Source organism: Postia placenta, assembly GCF_002117355.1.
Source record: "Postia placenta MAD-698-R-SB12 unplaced genomic scaffold POSPLAscaffold_4, whole genome shotgun sequence".
Classification (NCBI taxonomy): domain Eukaryota; kingdom Fungi; phylum Basidiomycota; class Agaricomycetes; order Polyporales; family Adustoporiaceae; genus Rhodonia; species Rhodonia placenta.
Window position 1 is genome coordinate 1,695,525 of NW_020169835.1, and position 21,174 is coordinate 1,716,698.

Sequence of the window (21,174 nt, forward strand, 5' to 3'; positions counted from 1 at the left end):
AATCATGAGATGAGAGCATACGCCGCTCAGACGGGCATGCCCATCCTCCCGGCCGCGCCTTGCACAGCGCCTGCCTGTGGAGCTTTCCACGACGCATGCGAACACCGCGCGAGTGGGCCACCCGCAGCTCCGACAAAGTTACTAGCCGACCTCCACGGTACGGCGCACGAGAGACACGCTGCAGGCGCCAGTATCCGGGAGTGAGTGCGGCGTTCCACCCGAAATTACAACGATACAGGCGGTGGGCGCGCATCCACGCCCTCTTGCGCTGCAAACCACCGTGACTAATATCTCACAACCGTCGGAAGGACAGGCTTGGCTTCATGTGAAGTCGAAATGAACAGAGCGTTCGTCGGAGTCCCTTCTTGGACTTAGTGATGTTCACGGCCCAGCCGCCAAAAGCGCGGCCCAAAGGAGGGCTTTGGGCCCGAGCCGGGCCCTCAGCAACACTACTTGAACTCAGCCGAGGGTGAGGCCTTGAGGCTGGTGACCTGGCTGAAACACCTTCGGTGTTATGTGAATCAATCAATGTACCGCTTTTCGCGACACTCAGGACCATATTCCTTCCCTGTCGCACCGCTAAGGGGGTGAAGAGCTCGGTACCATTGAAGCCGTACCATCTTGGTTGCCGGTCTTCCATGGGGCGCATACATATCCTGCGTCGCGGAAGCAAACTCCTTTAGTGATATTACTTAGGTGTGACACTAGTCGGATTCCGACTTCCAGTCAATTTCGGGTACTGCGGATTTGTATGTCGGACGCATTAGCGCCCAATCATATCTCGATCATTCTCGATCGGGCCACGGTTACGTACTGCTGAGTCCTAAGTCCTAAGTGGCACAGCAACTCAACCATCCCATCCCCGTTCCGTCTTGAGCTTGTCCCTCAATCACCATCGCTATCCACGAAATAGACTCGTATAACCAACCACACCATCGTCTTTGAACATCGCGTCAACATGTCCGACAAGGATGTCCTGCTCCAGATGGGTTTCGACCCCGCTCGCGTCGAATGTACGCAGACGGCCGCCTTTTCGCTCATCGAGCTTCACTCACATATATATTCCTCGCACAACGCGCAGGGGCAATCAAGGCGACCGGAGGACGCGGCCTGCAGCCCGCCATGGACCATATCCTCGAGAACGAGGGCAAGCCCGTGCCTGATCTCTCGTCCGTGTCGTCGTCCAGCGCGTCGAGCGGGCCGGGCGCAGAGAGCACGGGCCAGGCGATCGATGAAAACGACGAGGATATGGAGGCACTGAAGGCAGTCTATGGGTCCGCCGGCGCAGGCGCCGCTGCAGTTGCTGATGTCGAAGCCAAGGTGCGCGACACGCCACTTGTCCTTTTTGGTCTCGCGCTCATTGTAGTGGCCTTATCCTCATGATCGTGCCCATGCCCCACAGAGCATCAAGTGTTCTGTGTGTGGCAAAATCTTCAAGAACACCGCACTGGCAAACTATCACGCCGAGAAAAGCGGGCACGATCAGTTCGAGGAGTCGACCGAGGAGGTACGCTCAAGGCTCTTCAGGGGATTCCAGCGTGTTTTTTGACGTTGCTGCAGATCAAGCCATTGACGGAAGAAGAGAAGAAGCAGAAGCTTGCTGAGCTGCGAGAGAAGATGTCAGAGAAGCGGGCCGTGAAGGCACAGCAGGAGGCCCGAGAGAATCTTGCAAACGAAACCATCCGGAGGAAGGCTGGGAAGGTGGGTACCACAGCGTCCTGTCATTCATCACCAAGGCGAATTGATCCCGTCAGGACATGAACGAACTCCGTGAAGAGATTCGGGCCAAGGAGATGAAGAAGGAAGCAGAGGCGAAACGACGCGGTACATGATCTGTCCTATGCACGTTTGTGGCACTCTCACACCACTCGCGCCTGTAGAGAAAGTGGAAGACGCAAAGGCGCGCGCAGCCATCAAGGCGCAGATCGAAGCCGACAAGCGTGAGCGCGCCGCAAAGGCCGCCCGCGAGAAGGCGCTGCGCGAGGGGAAGCCACTACCAGGCAGCTCCACGCCCAGCACCGCCGCGGCGCCTGCAGTGGCGGCACCGAAGGCAGCTTCAAAGGACTACGCGGAGACGCGCCTTCAGATCCGCATGGCAAGCGGTGGCCAGCCGTACACGACTACGCTGCCCAGCGACTCGAGTACGTGTCATTGCCTCGGACTGGCGTAGCCACCCACATCTATTGGCATATCTGACATGTTGTGGGCGTTGCAGCGTTGCGTGCGGTGGCCGAGTTTCTAGCAGGGCAGACGCTGGCGGTGGACGTAGAGACCGTAACCTTTGCTCAGCACTTCCCGAGGTACGCTCGTCCCTATGTTCACAGCAACTGTCAATGCTCATGTGGTTTGCTGTGGGACAGGAAAACGTTCACTCGCGACGACTTCTCACGCACACTACGCGATCTGGGGCTGACACCATCAGCGGTGAGTGCCTCCACCTCCACCACATTTACCTGACGATGCTGATTCGCCGCAGGTGTTGATTGCGTCGTAGTCGGGCGTCTAAGCGCACCTTGTCGATCGTGTTGTAGTCAGAGGTCGCACGAGAGTGTATCTGTACGCTGTACTGCTATGTAACCACGCAACAGAGTTCTCTGTCAAATCCAAGTACACGTCCTACGTGGTCCCGACTCGGAGCCGCAGGCGCTTCCGAGGCGAGATGGATGGTCAGTCTTCGTTGTCGCGCCCGCCGTGCCTTACATGTTCGCGTATGCAACTGGGGATCAAAGCCGAGGGGCGGGTAGAGGATATTGCGCGCCCCGATCTGAGATGGCACTGGCAAGCGCCTCCACAATGAATTTACGTGACCCCCGCACAGGCGATAATCGGGCGCCTACACCGGACCCTCATGTAGAGTCCATCACGGCGGCATCAGGCACTCGACGTCCTCCTGCCCTTCCTCTCCCATGTCCACCTAATCCCGCGCCTGGGACCCTCGTCGTCCTCGCTGCCCCCGACGCCCCGATGCAAGTCTCGCCCGTATGCTCCCCGACGTTCGTGGGCTCGCCCACCACCCCGTCTGCCAGGACCCGTCCGCCGCTCCCCCATGGCCCTCGCGGCCCCAAGTCTGCGTCCAAGAGCTCGCCCAAGAGCGCGATACCCCTTGATACGTTCCAGCGCTGCGAGGAGGCGACGCCCGCGTACTCCAGCCCGCGCTCGTCCACGGCATGGTCGCCCTCCTCGCCCGCCTTTTCAGGCCTCGGCCCCGACGCGCCGTCCGAGTGCGGCTCCTCGGCCTCGCGGAGAAACACGACGAGCAGAGGCGTCCAGACGTCCGTGGGAGAGTCCGTTGCCCCCTCCCGGACTGTGTCAGGATCGCCGGCGGTAAAGGTCCTCAAGAAGATGGCCGCGCTCAGCCAGCCCCCGCCTCCCAATTTCGAGTCTGTGCCCGTGCAATGGCGGGGCATGACCCTGGAAGCAGCACAGTGGAACATGACGTCGGAGCAGCTGCAGGAGATCGTCTCTGTAGCCATCCGTGCGTCCGCACAAGAGTCCTTCATACGCCTGGTTCCCCTCCAAGTCTACAACGAGGAGCTGGGCAAAGAAGTCGAGCGTCTTGAAGTGGTGCGTTAGAGCTGTCACCTTTCCTCCGACGAGGTCGTATCTGACAGCCGCTGTGACTCCACAGCTCAAGGCGACGACTCAGTCGCAGTACCGGTTCAACGTGCACCGGAGGATGATGCTTATGCGATCGCTGAACGCACTGTCCTTCGCTCCATCCTCGGAGGGCGGCGACTACGAAGCACTGGTAAATTTGACCTGCCAGCTCGCAGAAGTCACTGCGTCCTGTGATCGGCTGATGGAGACCCTTCTCACCGTCTCCGACCAGCGCGCGCAGATCCAGCGTATTCAGGACGTGCACGTGGCCTCTGCGCTAGGCATAGCGCTCCGGAAGCTCAATGCATCCTACGGGCGGCGCGCCACCGACCTTGCTACCGCCCGGGCCAAGGTTGACGAGCTAACCGAGGAACTCGAGGAAGCGTGGAAGGTAGCAGAAGAGCTCGCCCAGGAGATGGACGACCTGGACAACTTCGAGTTCCCGTATCCTGACGAACAGTTCGGGGATACCAGCGCTGTGATCGGGGAGACGAGCACAGAACGCAGCGTACAGCTTGCGGAGGTGATAGAGATCACAGGGAAAGCGGTCGCCACAAAGGCCGCATATGCGAACGTCTCGACTCCCCAGTCACAAGTCGCCGACCGTGCGAGCCGGGTGTCAGCTGCGAGACGGCGGAGCGTCCGGGCGTCCAAAGCGAGTCTAAGGCTCCCGAGGTCGCCAAAGTCACCTCCACCAAGCGCTTTCGAGCAGTCGGCCACGCTTCGGCGGGCGCGGAGCCGAAGCAAGAGTAGACGGCGTCCATCTGTCGTGACGGACAGTGAAGCGCCCCAGATACCCACCATCCAGGTCGATACCGCCACCTACAAAGGTGGATCATTTCTGGAATTGACAGAGACACGGCCTACGTCTCCAGCAACGACAGCATCCCCAGAGGCGCACCCACCGCTACCACAACTCATTGTCATGAGCCCGACCTCAAAACGGGAAACGCTCGGTGCGTATATGAATTAGGGGAGGTGGGACGCTCAAATGACGGAGGAACTGCAGACGTACCTTCGCTTTCGCCGCATATGGCGCTACCATCACCGGCATTTGATCGCACCATTATACCACCCCTCACCACGTCTGGTGCGAAGGATGACGCCTGGCACCGCACGGAGCACGAGCGGAGAGCGTCCGCACGACGCGTGCAGTCTTGGCAACCACGCTCGCGCACGGATCCGCTGCCCCAGACGCTCCTCGCGGCATTGCGACGCGCGAATTCTGACCATCGGAGACCCAGTTCAAGCTGGCTTGTCCAAGAAAATGCGAGACCACCGAAAGCCAAGAGATACTCGGTGCGGGTAGCCAAGGATCCGCTGGAGAACGTACTTGACACGAAGGGTACCGCCTCGATGTACGAAGCAGCAGGGAACGAAGCGTGATCAGATTTTCCCCTAGTGTATCGCATGTGAGTTTCCTGTGCGCTATAGTTGGAATACGCGACTCACCCTTGAACGTCAGATCCATTAGTGTATTCGCCGGCTGGGCACCTTTAGTCGCTATTCTAATCACCTAATATTGTACCTTTGGTTCCCGACGTTAGCTCTAGTTCGCCGAGCGACTAGTATCAGTGTTACACAATCGGACTGGAAGAATATCGTTATAACTGGAATGCTCTGGAATGTATCGCGCTATATACAATGCATTAGTATCAATATCTTGATCGATCTGGTCTTACCGAGTCTATGCGGAGCATATACGAGTCGGCCATGAGCGGGTACCCTTAGGAGCATATAAGACGGGGTTGATGCAAGTAACATGTGGCGTCGACGCTATTCCCGGTGTCTGTCAACAATAACCAACGCAACTACCATGACTAGGGCCTTGAACCTACCTGGTATCAGTGAAACCCCGCTGACAAAGGGATCCCGCTCGGATGAGTGGCGAGAGGGGGCGAGAGAACGATGAATCCAGAAATGGGAGTCAAACTTGAAGTTCTTATACGTGCGACGCAGCGGGAGAGCATCGATCGAACGGCGAAGGCTGCCGTCTGTCAAATGCGGTGAGTGTCATATCAGAGGGGTGATATGTCGGGACATTTGCTGCAGTCGGTGTCTTGACTCACGGCTGAAAGATCCTGCATTCCGAACCGATCAGCGTTATTTTCCCCATTAGGGCATGCGCATACCAGATTCGGAAGCGCGGCCATCAAAGCTGTACCGCACTTTTGCACCTGCAGTCGTCGATTCAGCTACAGATTAGTCGAGGAGTTTGATTCGGAGAACAAGTCCTATGTACCGTTATATGCATTGTCTTTGCACATATGCAAGCGGAATTCTGGGGCTCGAACATGAATCAAAAGAAGATAAAGATAACGTTTGATCGCATTCGACTCCGCATTCAATAAGCTACGTCGTATTCTACACCACTGCGACCACCACCTAGGCACTTACTCGCTGGTCGATATTTATCTGTTTGTGCACAGACTTGTACGCAGAACATGCCAAACCTGGCCGATGAAACCGCGAACTTCCTTGCTCTTAGTATCCTTTTCCAGATATGTCAACACTTGAGCGTGTCGGACATTCTTGCTTTGCGACAGGTGTGGCACGATCGGCACATTCTACTTACATGTCGTAACATCTGGCGGGCCACACAAGAGCGCAGCATCTGGCGCGATGTACTGTATACCGAGCTTCTAAGTCGCGGTCTTCCCGTGCCCGGACTGCTTGGACGGCCGCTGGCATCCTTGGAAGTACTAGAGCTCGAGCACGTCACAATAAGGACATTCAGTCTATGCCGAACATGGTGCTCAGCGAAATCTAAACATACACAGCAGTTTGACTTGACCCCAGAAGACCTTCCGCCCGACTCTCGTTCCAGGAACATCAGCGTTAATTCCTTCCAGGCAGAGGGAATCAGGGGCTTCTGGTGATTACTCGGGATCATTGCAGGTTGTATGAATATATCAAGAGAAATTGTGTATCAATGGTATTCCTACTAAAGAGGTTATAAAAGAGAAATGCAAAGACGATACCAGAAGGATCTGAATTTGCTAAGTTTATCGGAGATGTCTGGGTGCTATTATCACCATTCAAATCAAGCCAGTCGCCACTGGGCCGCCGATTCAGCGTTGTCTGCTAACTCAATATCAGCCGTGGGCTGCGAGTCCGGTAGACCATGTAGTTCGTCACTGTCAGTGATATCGTCGCATCGTATCAAGTGAGTCGATGTTCAAAAGGTGAGTAAATGCGAGATCACCTTTCTTGGTGGTTCTGCAGGCCCAAATGGTCTGTATTTATATTGGGGACAACGACCGAATTGTGAGCCGCAGCACCCGCTTCACTGACACGTTTTCGGATATTGAGCCTGTATTAAGTAAGCGCGTGGCACGGAAACATAACTAGTTATACGCACGCAGCAAGGAGAGAGTTAGCATAGACTAAAAGCCTTTGTCAAAAACGACAAGCTCTGTTACAACATATGAAAAGAGAGCACTTACTCGATCCCACCGGCAGGTAAAATATCATGGCGATTACACTGTTGCGGCGGACACAATATACGAGCTAAGGCAGAATGTCAATAACGATCCCTGGGAGTAACCACGTATGACTGACAGTGGCGACTGTTAATGAATGAACGAGACTATTGACCAATAGTTGAAACTCAGCGAGTACATTCCGTCACGAGGAAGGCGTACAAGGTCAGAATGCCACGGCTGATGGTATACATGATGAGCGTTGAGAGCATGCTTCCGGTGCTGCAAGGCAGATTGAATGTACTGCATCCGAATATGCAAACTAAGAACAGCTAACCTTCTGAAACCAGTGCGTGCACCATGCAGCACTAGACATAGAGAGACGGCAATGTAGAGATCCGCAGCAGTCGAAGTGCAAATTGCAATGAATATAACGATCTGTTCAGCGATATTATGCATCCCAACGTGATAGGATTATGTCGTACATACCTCGTTGTCTTGTATGGCCCCGACCAGAAGATCCCTCGACCAACTGTAGAATCATATAAGTATTCTTCATTTTTCATATGCTTGCGCCTTCAAAGCTTACAGATTGTATACCAGTGCTACAAATAGGAGTTTGGGTAAGTAAAACTCTTAATTATGCCGTGAATAATAGCTTCAAAGCGACCTATGGTGCTTCCTAGAACGTGCGGAGTTGGTAAAATGCAAATTGAGATGTGCAAGAGGCCTCACCGAGACCCATTACCGTGAGTAGCATCTGGATTGCAGAGTGAGCTGGGAGAGCTAAGAATGTAATGAAACATACGATAACAGCAGTGAACGGAAGCCTGAGTGATTTGATTCTTATTACTGTCGCATGACGCCCATCAGCGGACCACCATGAAACTCTCTAGTCAAGTCCACCTACAAGGCCAGATGGCCCGAACGAAAAACCTGATAGTAATAATGAGCTATTTGTTAAGACAAAATTTGCGTGACATACCATTGCACTAGAACGATCATGATGGCCTTAAATAATCTTGGTTTGTACTCATTAGCCAAAGTTTAATGACAATACTCACCTCGGTGAGCTGATACAACTGCTATAGGTCAATGATATATACTAAGCACCCTGATGTTATTACTCACTGCTCCTGAGCTATAAAATAGGGAAGCCGAATTAACTCGGAAAACGATAGAGAAGTGGAAAAAGAAAGACTCACTGAGAGACTATAAGGAAATTGAACAAGTCCCCGTGGTTCTGTACATGATACATCCATAGGAGCTGGGTAACAATATGATCTATACCTATCAACTTTATTAGCGGTGCACATACATACCTGTGAACCCCATATATTTCTGACGCTATCAAGAATCCTGAAATAACCTTGGTTAGGTCCCTGTTTGCGCACATCGGTGGTTCATGTACATCACCACAGCGACCTAGAACAAGCAACAAGTCTATCATGACGTCTGCTAGAATACATCTTGACTAACCATCAAATTTGTGACCGAGGAATCCGACTGGTACCATGTGTAGTACAGTATTGCTTGTCCTATTGCACAACCGAATAATCTATTTGTCAAACAATCCTCAGTGGACATCCTTGTCGACAAGCATGTGGGATACTGACGCATAAGACAAGACTGTGCCAATGAGGTACATCCCAATTGAGTTGCTTATTGTTGTATCCATGGGGAAGGGAGGTCAACAGGATGCCCTGCTAAGATGCCCGGATGAATGGGGTGCCTTTAAATGAGAGTGGAGACTCGCGGGACAGGAAGTTGCTTGCTCGTATAAGGTGAAATGATATGTATTTGGAAGATAGATGTCAACAAAGTATTTTGACGAGCAATGTCAAAAATGCTGTGGCACTTCGGGTGAAACCGCCCTTGAATGGCTTCTAGCAGGTACCATGACCAAATCAGCATCATGGAAGCTGACGAGATATCTATCCAGGAATGTCAACCTTCAAGCAAAGGGTCCGTCTTCCGCTCTCGTCTCCGTTCACGAATACTGTGAAGTATCAATCACCGCGGTAGGAAGTACAATCGCAGCTTGACATGATTCTCTGGGAACGTAAGTCATCAGAGTGCAGCGCCATCGTAAGTAAAGCGGTGCTTGGGAGACGAACGTTGACAGGACACGACAAACGAGGTGATATGTGACATTGTGAATGGGCGGCACATACGGACGACTTTGTGTGTTCAGAAGAATATCGAGCGCACACTGGACTGTTAATTACCTGCGCGATGCAGAGGAAGCTTCCACGGCTCCAAGAACAATTATGTCGCAAAAGACGTGCAAGATTGAGCAGCCTGAGTACGTTCGCCCATATGAGGACGTTGATTTCATGAGCATGAGTATATGAATTTCACTGATTTAGTCGCAATGAGACTCACGAATTGATATCTGCCGCGAACCGCGGATTTTTCTGAGACCGAAGGCCACCTTATCGTGAACGGCGATTCCACAGCGAGGTTGTCTGTCTGTTAGCATCAAACATACAATGCTGTGTAGACCAAAAAGAACTCACATTCATGGCGGCCATGATGTGACGCTGCCCCACTGTCAAAGAGATCAAGGGCGTACAACTGAGCTGTCTATCCGATCGACGATATAAGCTCCTCATCAGGGCACCCTGTTGACATGTACTACTATGGCCCCGCTTTGCACATGAGGAGATAAACATTGAAATGAAAATTCTCGCCATTTTAGCAAGCTGCTTGAAAATCTCTCTACTGCAAAGGATTATTCCATTCTCAATAGGGAGATTCGCAAGTGCCGACTGTCACCAGAGAGGCACAAGAGATCATTGGCCCAAGTGCTGGCTCCCCGGGTGCATCCGACATGTGACATACCCTAATTTACATTATTTACACCTCGGAACGGACACCCTTGTGAGAAAAGTGTGAATGACCTGTGAATTACCTTTAAAAAGTGCAGGGTAATTTACACCGATTTATTCGCCTTACACTAGTCGGAATGTGGAATGGGTGCCAGTCAGCGCTTCGGACACGCGTGGGTATAGAGTGTCGCGTCAATCACATGATGCCGCGACGCGACGCGACGTGCTGCGCCTTAGCCACTCTCTCCACAGTCGCTTGCATCCTCTTCTAGTTTCTAGTTTCTCAGCACGTCTCACCATGACCGACACTGCACCACCACTGAAGCTCGGACTTGCGAAGGACACGCTGCCAACATGCACGCCGTACCTTATGCCTTTTCACATTGACTATTCTGGTCCTGCGCCTGTCTCGACATATTTTCGCGTAAAACCTGCCCCTGCACCGACATATGGGCGAGCTATAACGACCTGCGAGGAACCACAGACAGCGGGCGGTGACACACAGCTGACAGCAGGCTCTTCGCAGTCGACCCTCGTTGCGACTTCGTCAAGCGCCACGCTGGATTCATCAGATGTCGAAATGATCAATAGTAGCGCGACGCCTGCGACTCCGCAGCGATTTGTGGCGGCTTTCAGAGGCCGCACAGTGCAGGGGCTGCAAGTTGAGCTCCCTCAAGGCTATTCTGGACTTATTGTGCGCACTCCAGATGCGAAAGATAGGCGAACACAAGAGCGCGAGGGGGAGGAGCCGAAGGGCAAGGCGAAGAATACCCGCAGACGAAATACACGGCGCTCTGCGCAGGTCATCGATGTCGATGTCGTTGGCGTGGACGCTGAGCCTGAGAATGGTGGCCATGGGAGTCACGCGGACGGGCCCGAGGGCGCAGGATCACAGGACGAGGCAGGTCTTCCAGCGCGCGTGCTGCAGCCCAGTGCTGCGTTCTCGTCCTTCGTGCTGTGGCATCAGGACACGCATGTCGACGAAGGCAGGGACGAATATCTACGAAGTCTGACGGAATGGACGAGGCTGGCGGCAGAGGTAAGCGCGCTCTTATGTCGAGTCAACGCGTCCTCATGCGGTGCCCAGATACACCGAGAAGAGGATGTTGTTTGACTTTGCAAGTCGCACGATCTGTTGTCTGTCGTTGTAATTGAGCTCTCGACATGGCCGCATTATGATGGTGCCTGGCGCTCACCGGAACTCGTGCGTGCCCAATCTTTGCAGCGAAGGTTGGGCTTTCTCTGCAAGTGCAGCAATCGAAGACACGGTGAGTTTGTCCCGCGAATGGCGAAGAACCGCCTTTCTGTGTACGCGGTCGACATGCGAGTTATACGCGAGGGCGGCTGATGAGCGGCGACGGTGCAGATGTCGGTGGCGGACCAATCACAGGCACCGATTGGGTTGCTGGTCCGTCCTGTCGGGTATTCCACGTGCCCGATATCTTTCAGAGAGAGGATTAGCCGGATTTGGCAGGTACAGGATTTGGAACACCGCCGTCCATGTGGGCTTGGCACTAATGTTTGGTCGTTGAGGCTGACCCATCTTGACGCGCTCCTTTTAACGCGTAACAGGTTCCCCTCTCCCCTCACAGAGTCAGGACCGTCCACTCCTTCCACCCCGTCACTCTTTTTGTGCTCCGGCGTTGCTCTCGGTGTCTATCTTCACCCACCTTCAGTATGCGCACAATTGCATTTCTTCGGGTTTTTGGCTGACCGGTTGCGTTGACAGCAACGCCCCTGCCTTCGTCTCTGACTGCTCTTCTTCGTTTCTCACCGAAATGTTCGCACCTATCTTCTTCGCTGCTCTCACTGCCGGCTCCGCGCTTGTGCTCGCCGATCCGGGCCCTACGACCCCCAGCCCCGGTGCTGTCTACAATGAAGGCGCAAACTGTGATGTTGCGTGGAATGCAGACACCTCGGGCGTCTGGAAAACCATGAACATTGAGCTCATGACCGGAAGCAACCTGGCCATGCAATTTCTGAAGAGTACGCACCGGTGTCTTCCCATTGTCTGATAATTAATCACTCCCCGTCGTCTAGCTGTGGCAACCGTTGATGGAACCGATCCGAACAAAAACAGCTACAGCTACTCGTGTCCCGAAGTACGTTTTGCGATATTTGTCTCGCGTTCGGCACGCTCACATGCAGACTCTTCTTAGGTTGACCCGAACTCGGCTATTTACTTCTATCAATTTAGCTCGCCGTACTCGGACTCGCTCTACTGGACTGGCCGCTTCGCCATCGCGGACAAGGACGGCAACACAACCCCGCCAAGCCAGTGGACCGTATACAGCGGTAACAATAACGTCACTTGGGGTGTCGGTTCGCTTGTCGGCGATTCCGATCCAGGTTCCGCCCCCGCTTACGGTGAAAGCACTGCAGCGGCTCCATCGGCCTCGTCAGGTGCCTCAGGGCCCGCCTCTACAACGTCAGCTAGCTCTTTCTCTTCCACTCCCGTTATCTCATCATTTACCGTTTCTGCCGTTTCTACCGCTTCCACTGCATCTACTGTCCCTACTGACTCTACCGCCTCTACCAACTCTATCGCCTCTACCGCCTCTACCGCCTCTACCGCCTCTACCGCCTCTACCGCCTCTACCAACTCTACCGCTTCCATTGGCACCACCTCCAGTGCCGTATCCGACTCGTCCTCGATCAGCGGGCCACCAGTGGACACTACCGTAATTGTCTCAGGCCCTGCAGCGACGACCACCCCGGTCACAATCGTCACCGTCACCCGTAGCTCTGCAATCGGCACTGGCGTCTCAAGCCCGGTCAACCCCACGGCTGACAGTAACGGTGCTGATGGTTCCAGTGATGGTTCTTCTCCGACGGCTGCCGCCAACGCCAGTGCTGCCGCCGCTCTCAAGGTCAACACCTACGTCTTCCGCGCAGCTATCGCCCTGGGCGCCGCCGCGCTCACCTTCGTCGTAGCGTTCTAACATACCCGTCTGCTACAAATTCCCTAACTTAATTGGCATGTCACCTTCTCACGACCGCACCCGTGTGTCTGCTCTAACGTTGATAGATTCACTGTCCTTATTGTTGTACTGATCTTGGCCTTCCGGGTATGTTTGCCGTACTGTTGAGTTCTTTCGTCACGCATGGATCTGTGCATGTATTTGAGCTCCCCAAGTCCGTATTGGCGCTGTTCGCTTGCCTCGCTGTTCATTTAGCTAATATACAATATTTATTTGGTTGTATACGAATAGGTGCTTAAAACTTCTGTTTGTCGTCGTTGGGTTCTTGATCGCTAGTTGACTGGTAGTTCCTAATACTGACATGCGTCTGGAGTGGACAACGGCAAAGTAGACAGAAGATTGATACGATGGCATGTTACCGCAGCCCTCACTGACCTTGCACGGCACTAGTAGTTCCGAGTCTGCGTCGCAACAGTGCTCAATTGTCCTTCCATGAAGCCGACATCCTGCTTGGCATCCTCGACAGCTGACGCATTACCCTTTACTGTACGTTCAATTGGATGGGTTGGGACATGCAACGCGCGCAATGGCCTGCTTAATGCACTTACCCACAGGGCCTTCCGCGCCTGGTAGCTTCTTGGCCTCTTCGAGAACTTGCTTCCCTACGGGATCCCCATCTTGACTGTGCAGTCATTTGCGATGATGGATCAAACGTTGCACCTGGAAGGTCCCTCGTTCAGCCCGTTTGCACCTCACGTCTGAGCTGCAATCGATGGTCACGTACCTCCTTGTGCCAGCGAACTCGGGGCAGGATTGGCGTATTCGTGTCTTGCGCCCGCGTCGACAGGTCTTTCCACGAGAGAGCCTGTGGTCCCGCTGACCGCCTCGGTGTTGTCTGAGCGAGTTCTAGTTCCCAGGTCACTGTACCCGAAAGCGGTGGGATCCTGGAAGGTACTGTTCATCGGTTTGTTTCCCGACATGGTGTTTTTGGACGGCTCGGACATCGTTTTGTGTGATTATACGGACAATAACAACAGCGGAAGATTGGGGGTTTGTGAGAAGTGAACTCGTTGTGTATATGCAGCCCGATGGTATATAAAGTACAGTGTTGTGGGGCCCTGGATCATACTGACATCATGGAGACTGGCAAGTCTCCACCAGCCGGCAATTTATGGTGACAGTCGGCGCTTGCAGATTTCACCACTGGTGGTTAAACATGGAAATGACATACAGGGTCCAGAAATGATAGGAACTAAACCAATTTCTAGCATACATCGTATGGTTGCAATAAAGACAGGATGCTCACATGTACATGTCGACGCGTGCGGAAGTTGACTCTGCATCTTGAATGGGTGGAGATGGAACGCGTTATTTCCTTTTTGGGATTGCGCGTCCGTGGTGTTGTTGAAACGCGCTGACCCGCGCGGTCAGGAACGAGCTCGCAAGCTCGGGCGCGCGAGTAGCCGGGGGCCGGAGGCCCCTATCGTAGTATATAACGACCCCGCGCGATGTACGTACCGCACGCGATTGTCCCTTACGGGCATCGCTACGCCCGTGGACAAACGCGCCCCGCGCCGTTCGCACCGTTGTTCCAACAGGTGTACGGTGTTGGCCTCTGGCTGCGTCGGGCGAGCGTCGCCGGCCCAAGTTACATGTACTTATGTAGGCGTCGCACGCTGTATAGGTAGCTCCATCGGTTTGCTGACCTAACTCACCCACTAATCCCTGTCCAGTGTCCACCGAGGACGCGTCGCGTCGCGCTGCACCACGTGACAGACGCGTCTAGCCAAATACGCCCAAACGCGTCTGCGCCCACACGCGCCCGAAGCGCGTCCGACGACTGTCACCCTGGCGCTTCATTCGACATTCCAACTCTGCTCATTGCCCCCATCCGAACAATATGTCTCAGGCAGACGTCGACGTGCACGCCGTCGAACAGGCGACGCGGGAAATCATCAAGCAGGCCAACGCGGACGGGACCATCGAGTGTGTGAAGAGCGTTCGTCTCTCGTGCGTGCTGGGCTGTGACTGATGGCTTGCGGTGTCCTAGTGAGCTGACGCCACGGCTTGTGCGCAAGCGGGTTGAGGAGCGGCTCGCGTTGACACCTGGGGCGCTGGACGAGGACGAGCACAAGGCGCGCGTGAAGGCTGTGGTGGCTGCTACGATGGTACGGTCGTCGTTCGATCTTGCGTGGCGCTCCCTCGCATTGATCGGTGTACGCAGGAGGAGCTGGAAGGGGTGAAAAGTGAAGAAGAGCCAAATGCAAAGCCTGCGAGGAAGCGCAAGTCTGCAGCAGATGACGTGGGCAAGAAGCCGCGGTCGAAGGTCAAGGCCGCCGCAAAAACCAAGGAGAAGGAGAAGGCACCCTCGAAGAGAGCAGGGAAAGGTGCCAAGGCCAAGGTCACGCGGTCCCCGGTACGTCTGCACCGTCGTCTCTATATGCTCCCTACGCAAACGTATTACAGTCTGTTATACCATCTGACAGCGAGAACGAAGACAGCTATCAGCCTTCTGGCGACGCGGCGCCAAAGGCGAAATCAACACCTGCGAAGAAGAGCAAGAAGGCTGTGGTCTCGGACGAGGTAGTGCCGTGTGTCGACAGTCTCGGTGACCGAGACTGACCGCTCACGTTGCAGGAGCCCGAGGAGGGGCCATCCGGACCTCCGCAGAAGCGCCGAAAGACGTCCACCGAGATCAGCTTAGACGTCGACCCTGCAGCGAAACCGTCGTCTTCCCGGGACAAGCCCGAGTCGACAATGGAATCAGCATCGTCGAATGTTGTCGATCAGCCATCGTCGCCCACTGCCGTAGAGACCCAACGGGATGGCTCGGAGCCAACGACGGCTGTCGAGAAGGACGACGGGGATGTAAGTCGGTGCCAAAGCGTGAAACGTGTAGACATTCATACATGGCTGGCTACATAGAAGAGTGAGTCAGAGATGTCAGTGTTGATCGACGAACCCCCGAAGAGGGGTCGCAAGAGGAGTGGAAAGGTGAAGCTCTGTTCTGTCCTTCGGTCTTTGTTACTGTTGCTGAATGTTGCTGCACAGGATGGCGAGACAAAGACCGTGAGTCCTCAATCGCCCGGGGCGTGCGTGAGACTCATGAGCGCGGCTCCTCCACACAGAAGGCAAAAAGAGAGCCTAAGGAGAAGAAGTCCAAGCCGCCTGCAAAGGAGCTGTCAAAAGATGAAGAGACCGTCAAACGGCTGAAGGTATGGCTTTTCTAACACGATGGATCCGTGAAGACTGACACCGGCGATAGTCTCTTGTTGTGGCGTGTGGTGTGCGCAGAGTCTGGGCGAAAGAGTTCAAGGACCTTGAGCGCCCCTCCGACCAAATCAAGCGGCTGAAGCAGATTCTGGCTGACCTGGGCATGACAGGCCGCATGAGCCTCGAACAAGCGAAGGCGATCCGTGAGAAGAGGGAATTGGCACAGGAGCTTGGTATGAGATGTCCGGCTGACCAGTCAGCAAATCACTGACATACAACTTTCCGTGCGCAGAGGATGTACAGACCTTCGCCAAGGCAATCGAGACGGGTCCTGGGTCGAAGCGTAGCCGGACGAAGGTGCAGCGACAGCAGCAGGTATCGGATGACGAAGAGTCGGAAGCAGAGTCTGCGGGTGCACCAAAACGACGGGTATGTGATTTCTTCTGGGTTCCGTTCCAGACGTGTCCTTACGTATCGCAGGCGAACGCTCGCCAAAGCATCATGGCATTCTTGGGTGACCAAAGTGATGATGAGTGATCGGTTTCCTTGTTGCTAGCATTCGTTTGCGCTCTCCTGTTTCTCTTAGTTAAGCTTGTGAACCTAGTGTATATCTGACAAAAATACTGTATGATACTGCAATAGATAATTCAAATTTAGCGATCAGAGCCAGCAACATTATAAACGAGAGTGTACGATAAAGGACAAATCGAGATCGCTGCGGCATGATCTCTCGATCGAGGATGAGATGCACTGCCGATCTCCGAAGTGGCGACCATGTCTGCAGCAGCGCAACTACTCTTCCACTTACCATCATTCGGTTTAAGACTGGTCCGCTCATTTTTCCGTGCTATTGAGCGACGGCCAGCCTGGAGAGAATTCGCTGAAGAACAACCGCCCCTTTCGCACCTCTCGGCTTCAACAAGGCGGCCTTGCGACTATTACTGACTCGGCCTTTTACGACGCGTAAGATGTCCCTGTCTCCTCACACAACGCCATCTGGTACTCCCTCCGTCCTTCCATATGCGCCAGCATGGCTCAAAACCATCAATTTAAGGATTCTTGCTACCCTCAATACATGCCGCCCCACCCTTCTTCACGTCAGAATCTGGGTCACACGATTGCCTTTCCTGTCGTCGGTCCTGACCTCCCGTCCGCAGACTGCAACCTAAGGCTGAAACACAGGCTCTCGTAACGGAGCAATGGACAAGACTGATATTGTCTTACGCGCGGCATAGGCGGCTGTTCTACCTGCGAGTGGAGGATGCTGAGCCGCCAGGAAGCGACTGGGACGAGGTTCTGCGGAATGACAGGATAAACCGTACGTCGTGCGCACGCGTTCGAATGTGTCTCGCTCACGTAGAACTGTGTCCACAGGGCGGCTGCCACCATCACATCTATCCTATATATTGGATGATATGGTGTCCAAGAACAAAGCAATGTACGAGCCCGTTAAACAGACACGGTCTGTGCTGCTCTTCTGGCGCCTCCCAGAAGAATGGGCGGAGGTGCTGCATGATTGGGTTTGTTCACTTGTGCACAAGTGTCGCACCAATTCGTGATTAATGTCCTTCCTAGGCCTCCTCAACGGCACAACTCAACACCATTCTAACATTCTTTGAGATCGTAGAGCCCCCTGTGCCATCGCAGCTGTCTGGCATCCCAGATACTTTATTGCGCAGGGCGATTAGTATATTGACGAAGACGAACAGAGCTCAGGTCATAGCTGTGTCAGATGGGGAAGGCGTAAGATTTTTGGCCGGTAATGTTAGTAAATGATGTACCCCACGACAGCCCTTCTAGATGTGCAACATGTATCATTAGCCTAACCTCACATTTCTCTTCGAGGCCTGCGCTTGTACATGTCCGACCCGTAAGAACTTAGGTGTCCTGTTCAGGTGCAGATCCTATGTCTTCCTGCCACGACAACGATGCTAGTGACGACCGTCGCCATCGCACAGACATCGACGAATGCCTTCACCTGTCTAAGGCCATATGCGCCATAGACAATATACAAAATACCAGAAATGATAGGCTCTGTCACGACCGCGGCGCCCTTGAGGAAACCCAGGTGAGGCTGATCTGTTCCTGCTTATTCCCAGCGCGGTCTGCGGCCCCGGCGACGGGGCCCACGTAGTTGAAGCCTCACGTCTGTGAAGACACGCTGCTGGTTCAGCGGTGCGAGACATACGGAAAGCAAGTCTGCTGATCCTGCCAGGCTGCCAAAAATGATCGCGAATGCGAAAACGAGGTGCAGGTGTGTGCGAAACCCCGGAGCAGAAAGAGGGCGACATCACTGCCCATTCCGCACGCGAGCATGAGGATTTACGCGTAAGGCAAACGGTCGCAGGACAACATATCGCGGTTCCTGTGTCAGCTGCTCTCGCTGCCAATCGCGTTATCGAGTCGGCACGCGGCGACATCGCGTATACGTCAAAAGCTACCCTGGGTAGGAGCTCCTGTAGCTGTCTGTGTGGCAAGTATTAGGCAGTTCATAGACATAATAGTATCTGCATACATACGCTATCACGGCTCGAAGGATGGCCCTGTGAGCGCCATCTTGAAGAGCAGCTGACGGAAGGTCGCCAACCGAGATTGCACACCTTTCGCTGGCGACACACTTAGTATGCGCTACTGGCAGCTCGTCCGAGGCTCATGAGTACAGCTCCTTGCACGATGAAGCATGCGGTTATACTTCCCTTCATCCAGAGCTCGGTTCAGCATCCGACCAAGACAATAAAGCTGGAGATCCTCAATGACGCTGAACAACGTGACATCGCGTCGCCTCTACATATATAAGAGGTATCCTCCAGTTAGATCCCGTCTTCCCCCTAGCTGTGAAGCTCTGGCGGGTTTTATCTATTATTCGAGCATGTCGCGTCCAAGTGGTCGCTGTGCATTAATGATTCAGTTAGTCTAAAGTGCTTCGGGAGGTTATGTCGCACCTAAACAGCGTCCCGTAAATCACTCAGGCGCGCACCCTGCGCCTCGCAATAGCGACGACAATGCTCATGACGCTTGTTGCCATCGCACAGACGCCTACAAAGATTTCTACCTGCCCGAAGCCAAAGGCGCCGTAACGGGTGTCGATGCGATGGCCCGAGGAGCGCCCTGCGTCATACAAGATACCGGAGACGAGGGGACCAACTACGGCCGCAATCCCTTTTAGGAAGAACGAGCACGCCCAGACAAGGCTCGACTGCTCTGGCTTGTTCCCGGCACAGTCCGAGGCGGCGATGGGGCCGACGGAATTGAAGCCGCCCATCTGTATTCAAGAGGAACAGAACAGTCAGATCCTCGCGCTTAAGGTGCGTGACTCGTCTCACCAGGCCGCCGAAAATGACGGAGAACACAAAAATAGGTGGAAGTGTGTGCGCGAAGCCCCAGAGCACAAATACTGCGATGCCGCTCCCCAGTGTGCAAGTAAACATGATCCAGGCGTACGGGAGGCGGTCGCAGAGGTGGCCGATGACGATCTGGCCGACGACCCCAGATGAGTTGAACAATGACAGAGCGACGGACGCATAAAGGGGCGACGCGATAAGGTTGACGAACGGCGCGATGTAGAGCGACACGGAGAAGAAGGATAGTGCCTGAAGTACCGTCGACACGCCCTACGTGAGATGCCATGAAATACTACGTAAGCGCAACGCGAAACATTTCTCATGGCCGCCTACCAGAGCCCAGAAGAGTGGTGTCTTGATGAATTGTAACTGTGGGGGAATGAAGCGAGGTCTACGCTGTCCACGTTGAAATGTGGGTGTGGGCAGGCGCGGCTTCATACCCAGCACCCCAATTCCTGCTACAACCAGAACAGCGAACGCACAGATACGGAGTGTCCATCTGAAGCCTACACCATCGAGCAGAGCGTGCAGAATGTAGGGCAAGATGAATCCGGTGGAGCGATCCGTTAGACGTACGCAGCCGAGTCCTCACCTTATGAAGTAGCCTCACCTCCGATACCGGACCCGGAGAAGATGATCCCCGTAGCGAGGCCGCGGCGCTGGACGAACCATTGCGGCAGGAGGACCAGAATTGGATAATACATTAATGCACCACTGGCACCGAAAATGACGCCTTGCAGGAGGACAAGCTGCCAGATCTACACAGAGGCACGTATACATTTAAACGTGCATGACATCATATAAATGCTGTGCGCCGTTACCTGTTTTGCGAAGCTCGCGAGCAGAAGGGAGGCGAAAGCTAGTACTAGGCCGACCCAGACGCTTGCCTTCAAAAGATCCGGGTAACGTTCGAAGAACAGTGAAAGCAGTATGGTCTGGATTGTGACCAGTCGGTACACCATGAGGATGAACGACTCGATGATCAGAAGGTGAAACAGTACCTCGCAGTATTGAACAGCAATCGAGGTTGTGCCTACCGCTGCGATCGTTACAGGTGATGCAGAGCTGAATGGGGGATGTGAGGTATAGTAGTCTGGCACGACGAGTACGGTGTGTCACAGTGGGAACGGTGTATTGAAAGACAGCCCGCACCCTGGAAAATACCATAACTGTCGACAGATGTATATGATGAGTTCTAAGTGCAACAGGTCCACTGCTGTGAAATTCATATATCACCTGAACTCAAGCCCCCATATCATCACCTCAATTAAGAAACCGGCCGCACAAAACCTCCATGCCTGCCACCCTCCATCAATCGCGGGCAGCTCTTGCACTTTAGACTCCCGTGGAGTCACATTGGCCTCGGAGGACGAAACAGGAGCTGACCCCGCCGATAGTGGCAGTGATGCCATCTCGTGTGCCTCCATCCGAGTTTGTTCAGAGACTTCCATCTGCAGCTGCGAACGAGACGTGAGACGTTTGGACGAGAAAGTGAGTGTTAAAATTACGAACTTTCAGAATGGACCCAATATTATGACTCAACTTGGGCGCCACCGCGTGCTAGATCCAGACCTAATCAGAAAGACAGTCGGATTACATACCAAGACGGGCCAGCAAACGTTCTTGCAAAGCATCGGGATCGTAAGTACGGGCAACCGGTTTGAACGCCTATATCAGAACTACATATACGCGACAAACACAGAGTCAAGCATTGGGCTTCTAAACGAGAGGATATATACGTATAGGGATAGTAAGGTGCCGTGTCAAGTGTCATGGTCAGTTTGCAACGTAACATGCGTGAGTGTCATAAAATGTTTGAATCCTAGGGGTGGGTTGACTCGTATTCACA

At 54.0% G+C, this 21,174-nt stretch overlaps 8 protein-coding genes across 8 annotated transcripts; 5 read left to right on the forward strand and 3 right to left on the reverse strand.

The window, feature by feature from the left end:
- The first annotated feature begins 864 nt into the window (after positions 1-864).
- Positions 865-2,607, forward strand: POSPLADRAFT_1180010 (hypothetical protein). Its single transcript, XM_024488719.1, has 9 exons — positions 865-1,013; positions 1,082-1,320; positions 1,403-1,507; positions 1,561-1,701; positions 1,755-1,824; positions 1,881-2,141; positions 2,216-2,300; positions 2,361-2,424; positions 2,477-2,607. Exons 1-9 carry the CDS (start codon positions 959-961, stop codon positions 2,492-2,494), a joined length of 1,038 nt encoding a protein of 345 aa, XP_024341133.1. The 5' UTR covers positions 865-958; the 3' UTR covers positions 2,495-2,607.
- A 186-nt stretch (positions 2,608-2,793) lies between these two features.
- On the forward strand, positions 2,794-5,254 carry POSPLADRAFT_1073870 (hypothetical protein; the record flags this gene model as incomplete). The annotated part of the gene is made up of 4 exons (XM_024482649.1): positions 2,794-3,564; positions 3,629-4,553; positions 4,607-5,009; positions 5,063-5,254. The coding sequence occupies 3 exons, from the start codon at positions 2,794-2,796 to the stop codon at positions 4,981-4,983; spliced, it is 2,073 nt and encodes a 690-aa protein (XP_024341134.1). The 3' UTR covers positions 4,984-5,009; positions 5,063-5,254.
- Positions 5,255-6,640: 1,386 nt separating this feature from the next.
- On the reverse strand, positions 6,641-8,606 carry POSPLADRAFT_1137669 (hypothetical protein; the record flags this gene model as incomplete). Its single annotated transcript, XM_024484820.1, has 14 exons — positions 6,641-6,734; positions 6,803-6,910; positions 6,959-6,983; positions 7,044-7,081; positions 7,357-7,457; positions 7,509-7,551; positions 7,609-7,624; positions 7,930-7,955; positions 8,005-8,030; positions 8,084-8,104; positions 8,151-8,160; positions 8,225-8,262; positions 8,342-8,401; positions 8,499-8,606. 14 exons carry the CDS (start codon positions 8,604-8,606, stop codon positions 6,641-6,643), a joined length of 714 nt encoding a protein of 237 aa, XP_024341135.1.
- A 2,783-nt stretch (positions 8,607-11,389) lies between these two features.
- Positions 11,390-13,147, forward strand: POSPLADRAFT_1039373 (hypothetical protein). The gene is made up of 5 exons (XM_024477530.1): positions 11,390-11,525; positions 11,580-11,836; positions 11,891-11,952; positions 12,010-12,373; positions 12,401-13,147. The coding sequence occupies exons 2-5, from the start codon at positions 11,629-11,631 to the stop codon at positions 12,790-12,792; spliced, it is 1,026 nt and encodes a 341-aa protein (XP_024341136.1). The 5' UTR covers positions 11,390-11,525; positions 11,580-11,628; the 3' UTR covers positions 12,793-13,147.
- A 70-nt stretch (positions 13,148-13,217) lies between these two features.
- On the reverse strand, positions 13,218-13,775 carry POSPLADRAFT_1045421 (hypothetical protein; the record flags this gene model as incomplete). The annotated part of the gene is made up of 3 exons (XM_024478747.1): positions 13,218-13,315; positions 13,380-13,448; positions 13,556-13,775. The coding sequence occupies 3 exons, from the start codon at positions 13,773-13,775 to the stop codon at positions 13,218-13,220; spliced, it is 387 nt and encodes a 128-aa protein (XP_024341137.1).
- An 896-nt stretch (positions 13,776-14,671) lies between these two features.
- Positions 14,672-16,517, forward strand: POSPLADRAFT_1073872 (hypothetical protein; the record flags this gene model as incomplete). Its single annotated transcript, XM_024482650.1, has 11 exons — positions 14,672-14,757; positions 14,822-14,939; positions 14,996-15,187; positions 15,238-15,354; positions 15,409-15,639; positions 15,697-15,765; positions 15,823-15,840; positions 15,900-15,986; positions 16,037-16,217; positions 16,277-16,413; positions 16,465-16,517. Coding segments are annotated over 11 exons (1,287 nt in total), but the record flags the coding sequence as incomplete, so codon positions are not given.
- A 435-nt stretch (positions 16,518-16,952) lies between these two features.
- On the forward strand, positions 16,953-17,760 carry POSPLADRAFT_1045422 (hypothetical protein; the record flags this gene model as incomplete). The annotated part of the gene is made up of 5 exons (XM_024478748.1): positions 16,953-16,983; positions 17,039-17,081; positions 17,142-17,302; positions 17,359-17,504; positions 17,560-17,760. 5 exons carry the CDS (start codon positions 16,953-16,955, stop codon positions 17,758-17,760), a joined length of 582 nt encoding a protein of 193 aa, XP_024341139.1.
- Positions 17,761-18,943: 1,183 nt separating this feature from the next.
- On the reverse strand, positions 18,944-20,763 carry POSPLADRAFT_1039378 (hypothetical protein). The gene is made up of 8 exons (XM_024477531.1): positions 20,562-20,763; positions 20,478-20,494; positions 20,327-20,418; positions 20,147-20,260; positions 19,936-20,083; positions 19,659-19,831; positions 19,308-19,595; positions 18,944-19,246 (listed from the first exon to the last, which is right to left on the reverse strand). The coding sequence occupies exons 1-8, from the start codon at positions 20,735-20,737 to the stop codon at positions 18,950-18,952; spliced, it is 1,305 nt and encodes a 434-aa protein (XP_024341140.1). The 5' UTR covers positions 20,738-20,763; the 3' UTR covers positions 18,944-18,949.
- Positions 20,764-21,174: the final 411 nt, after the last annotated feature.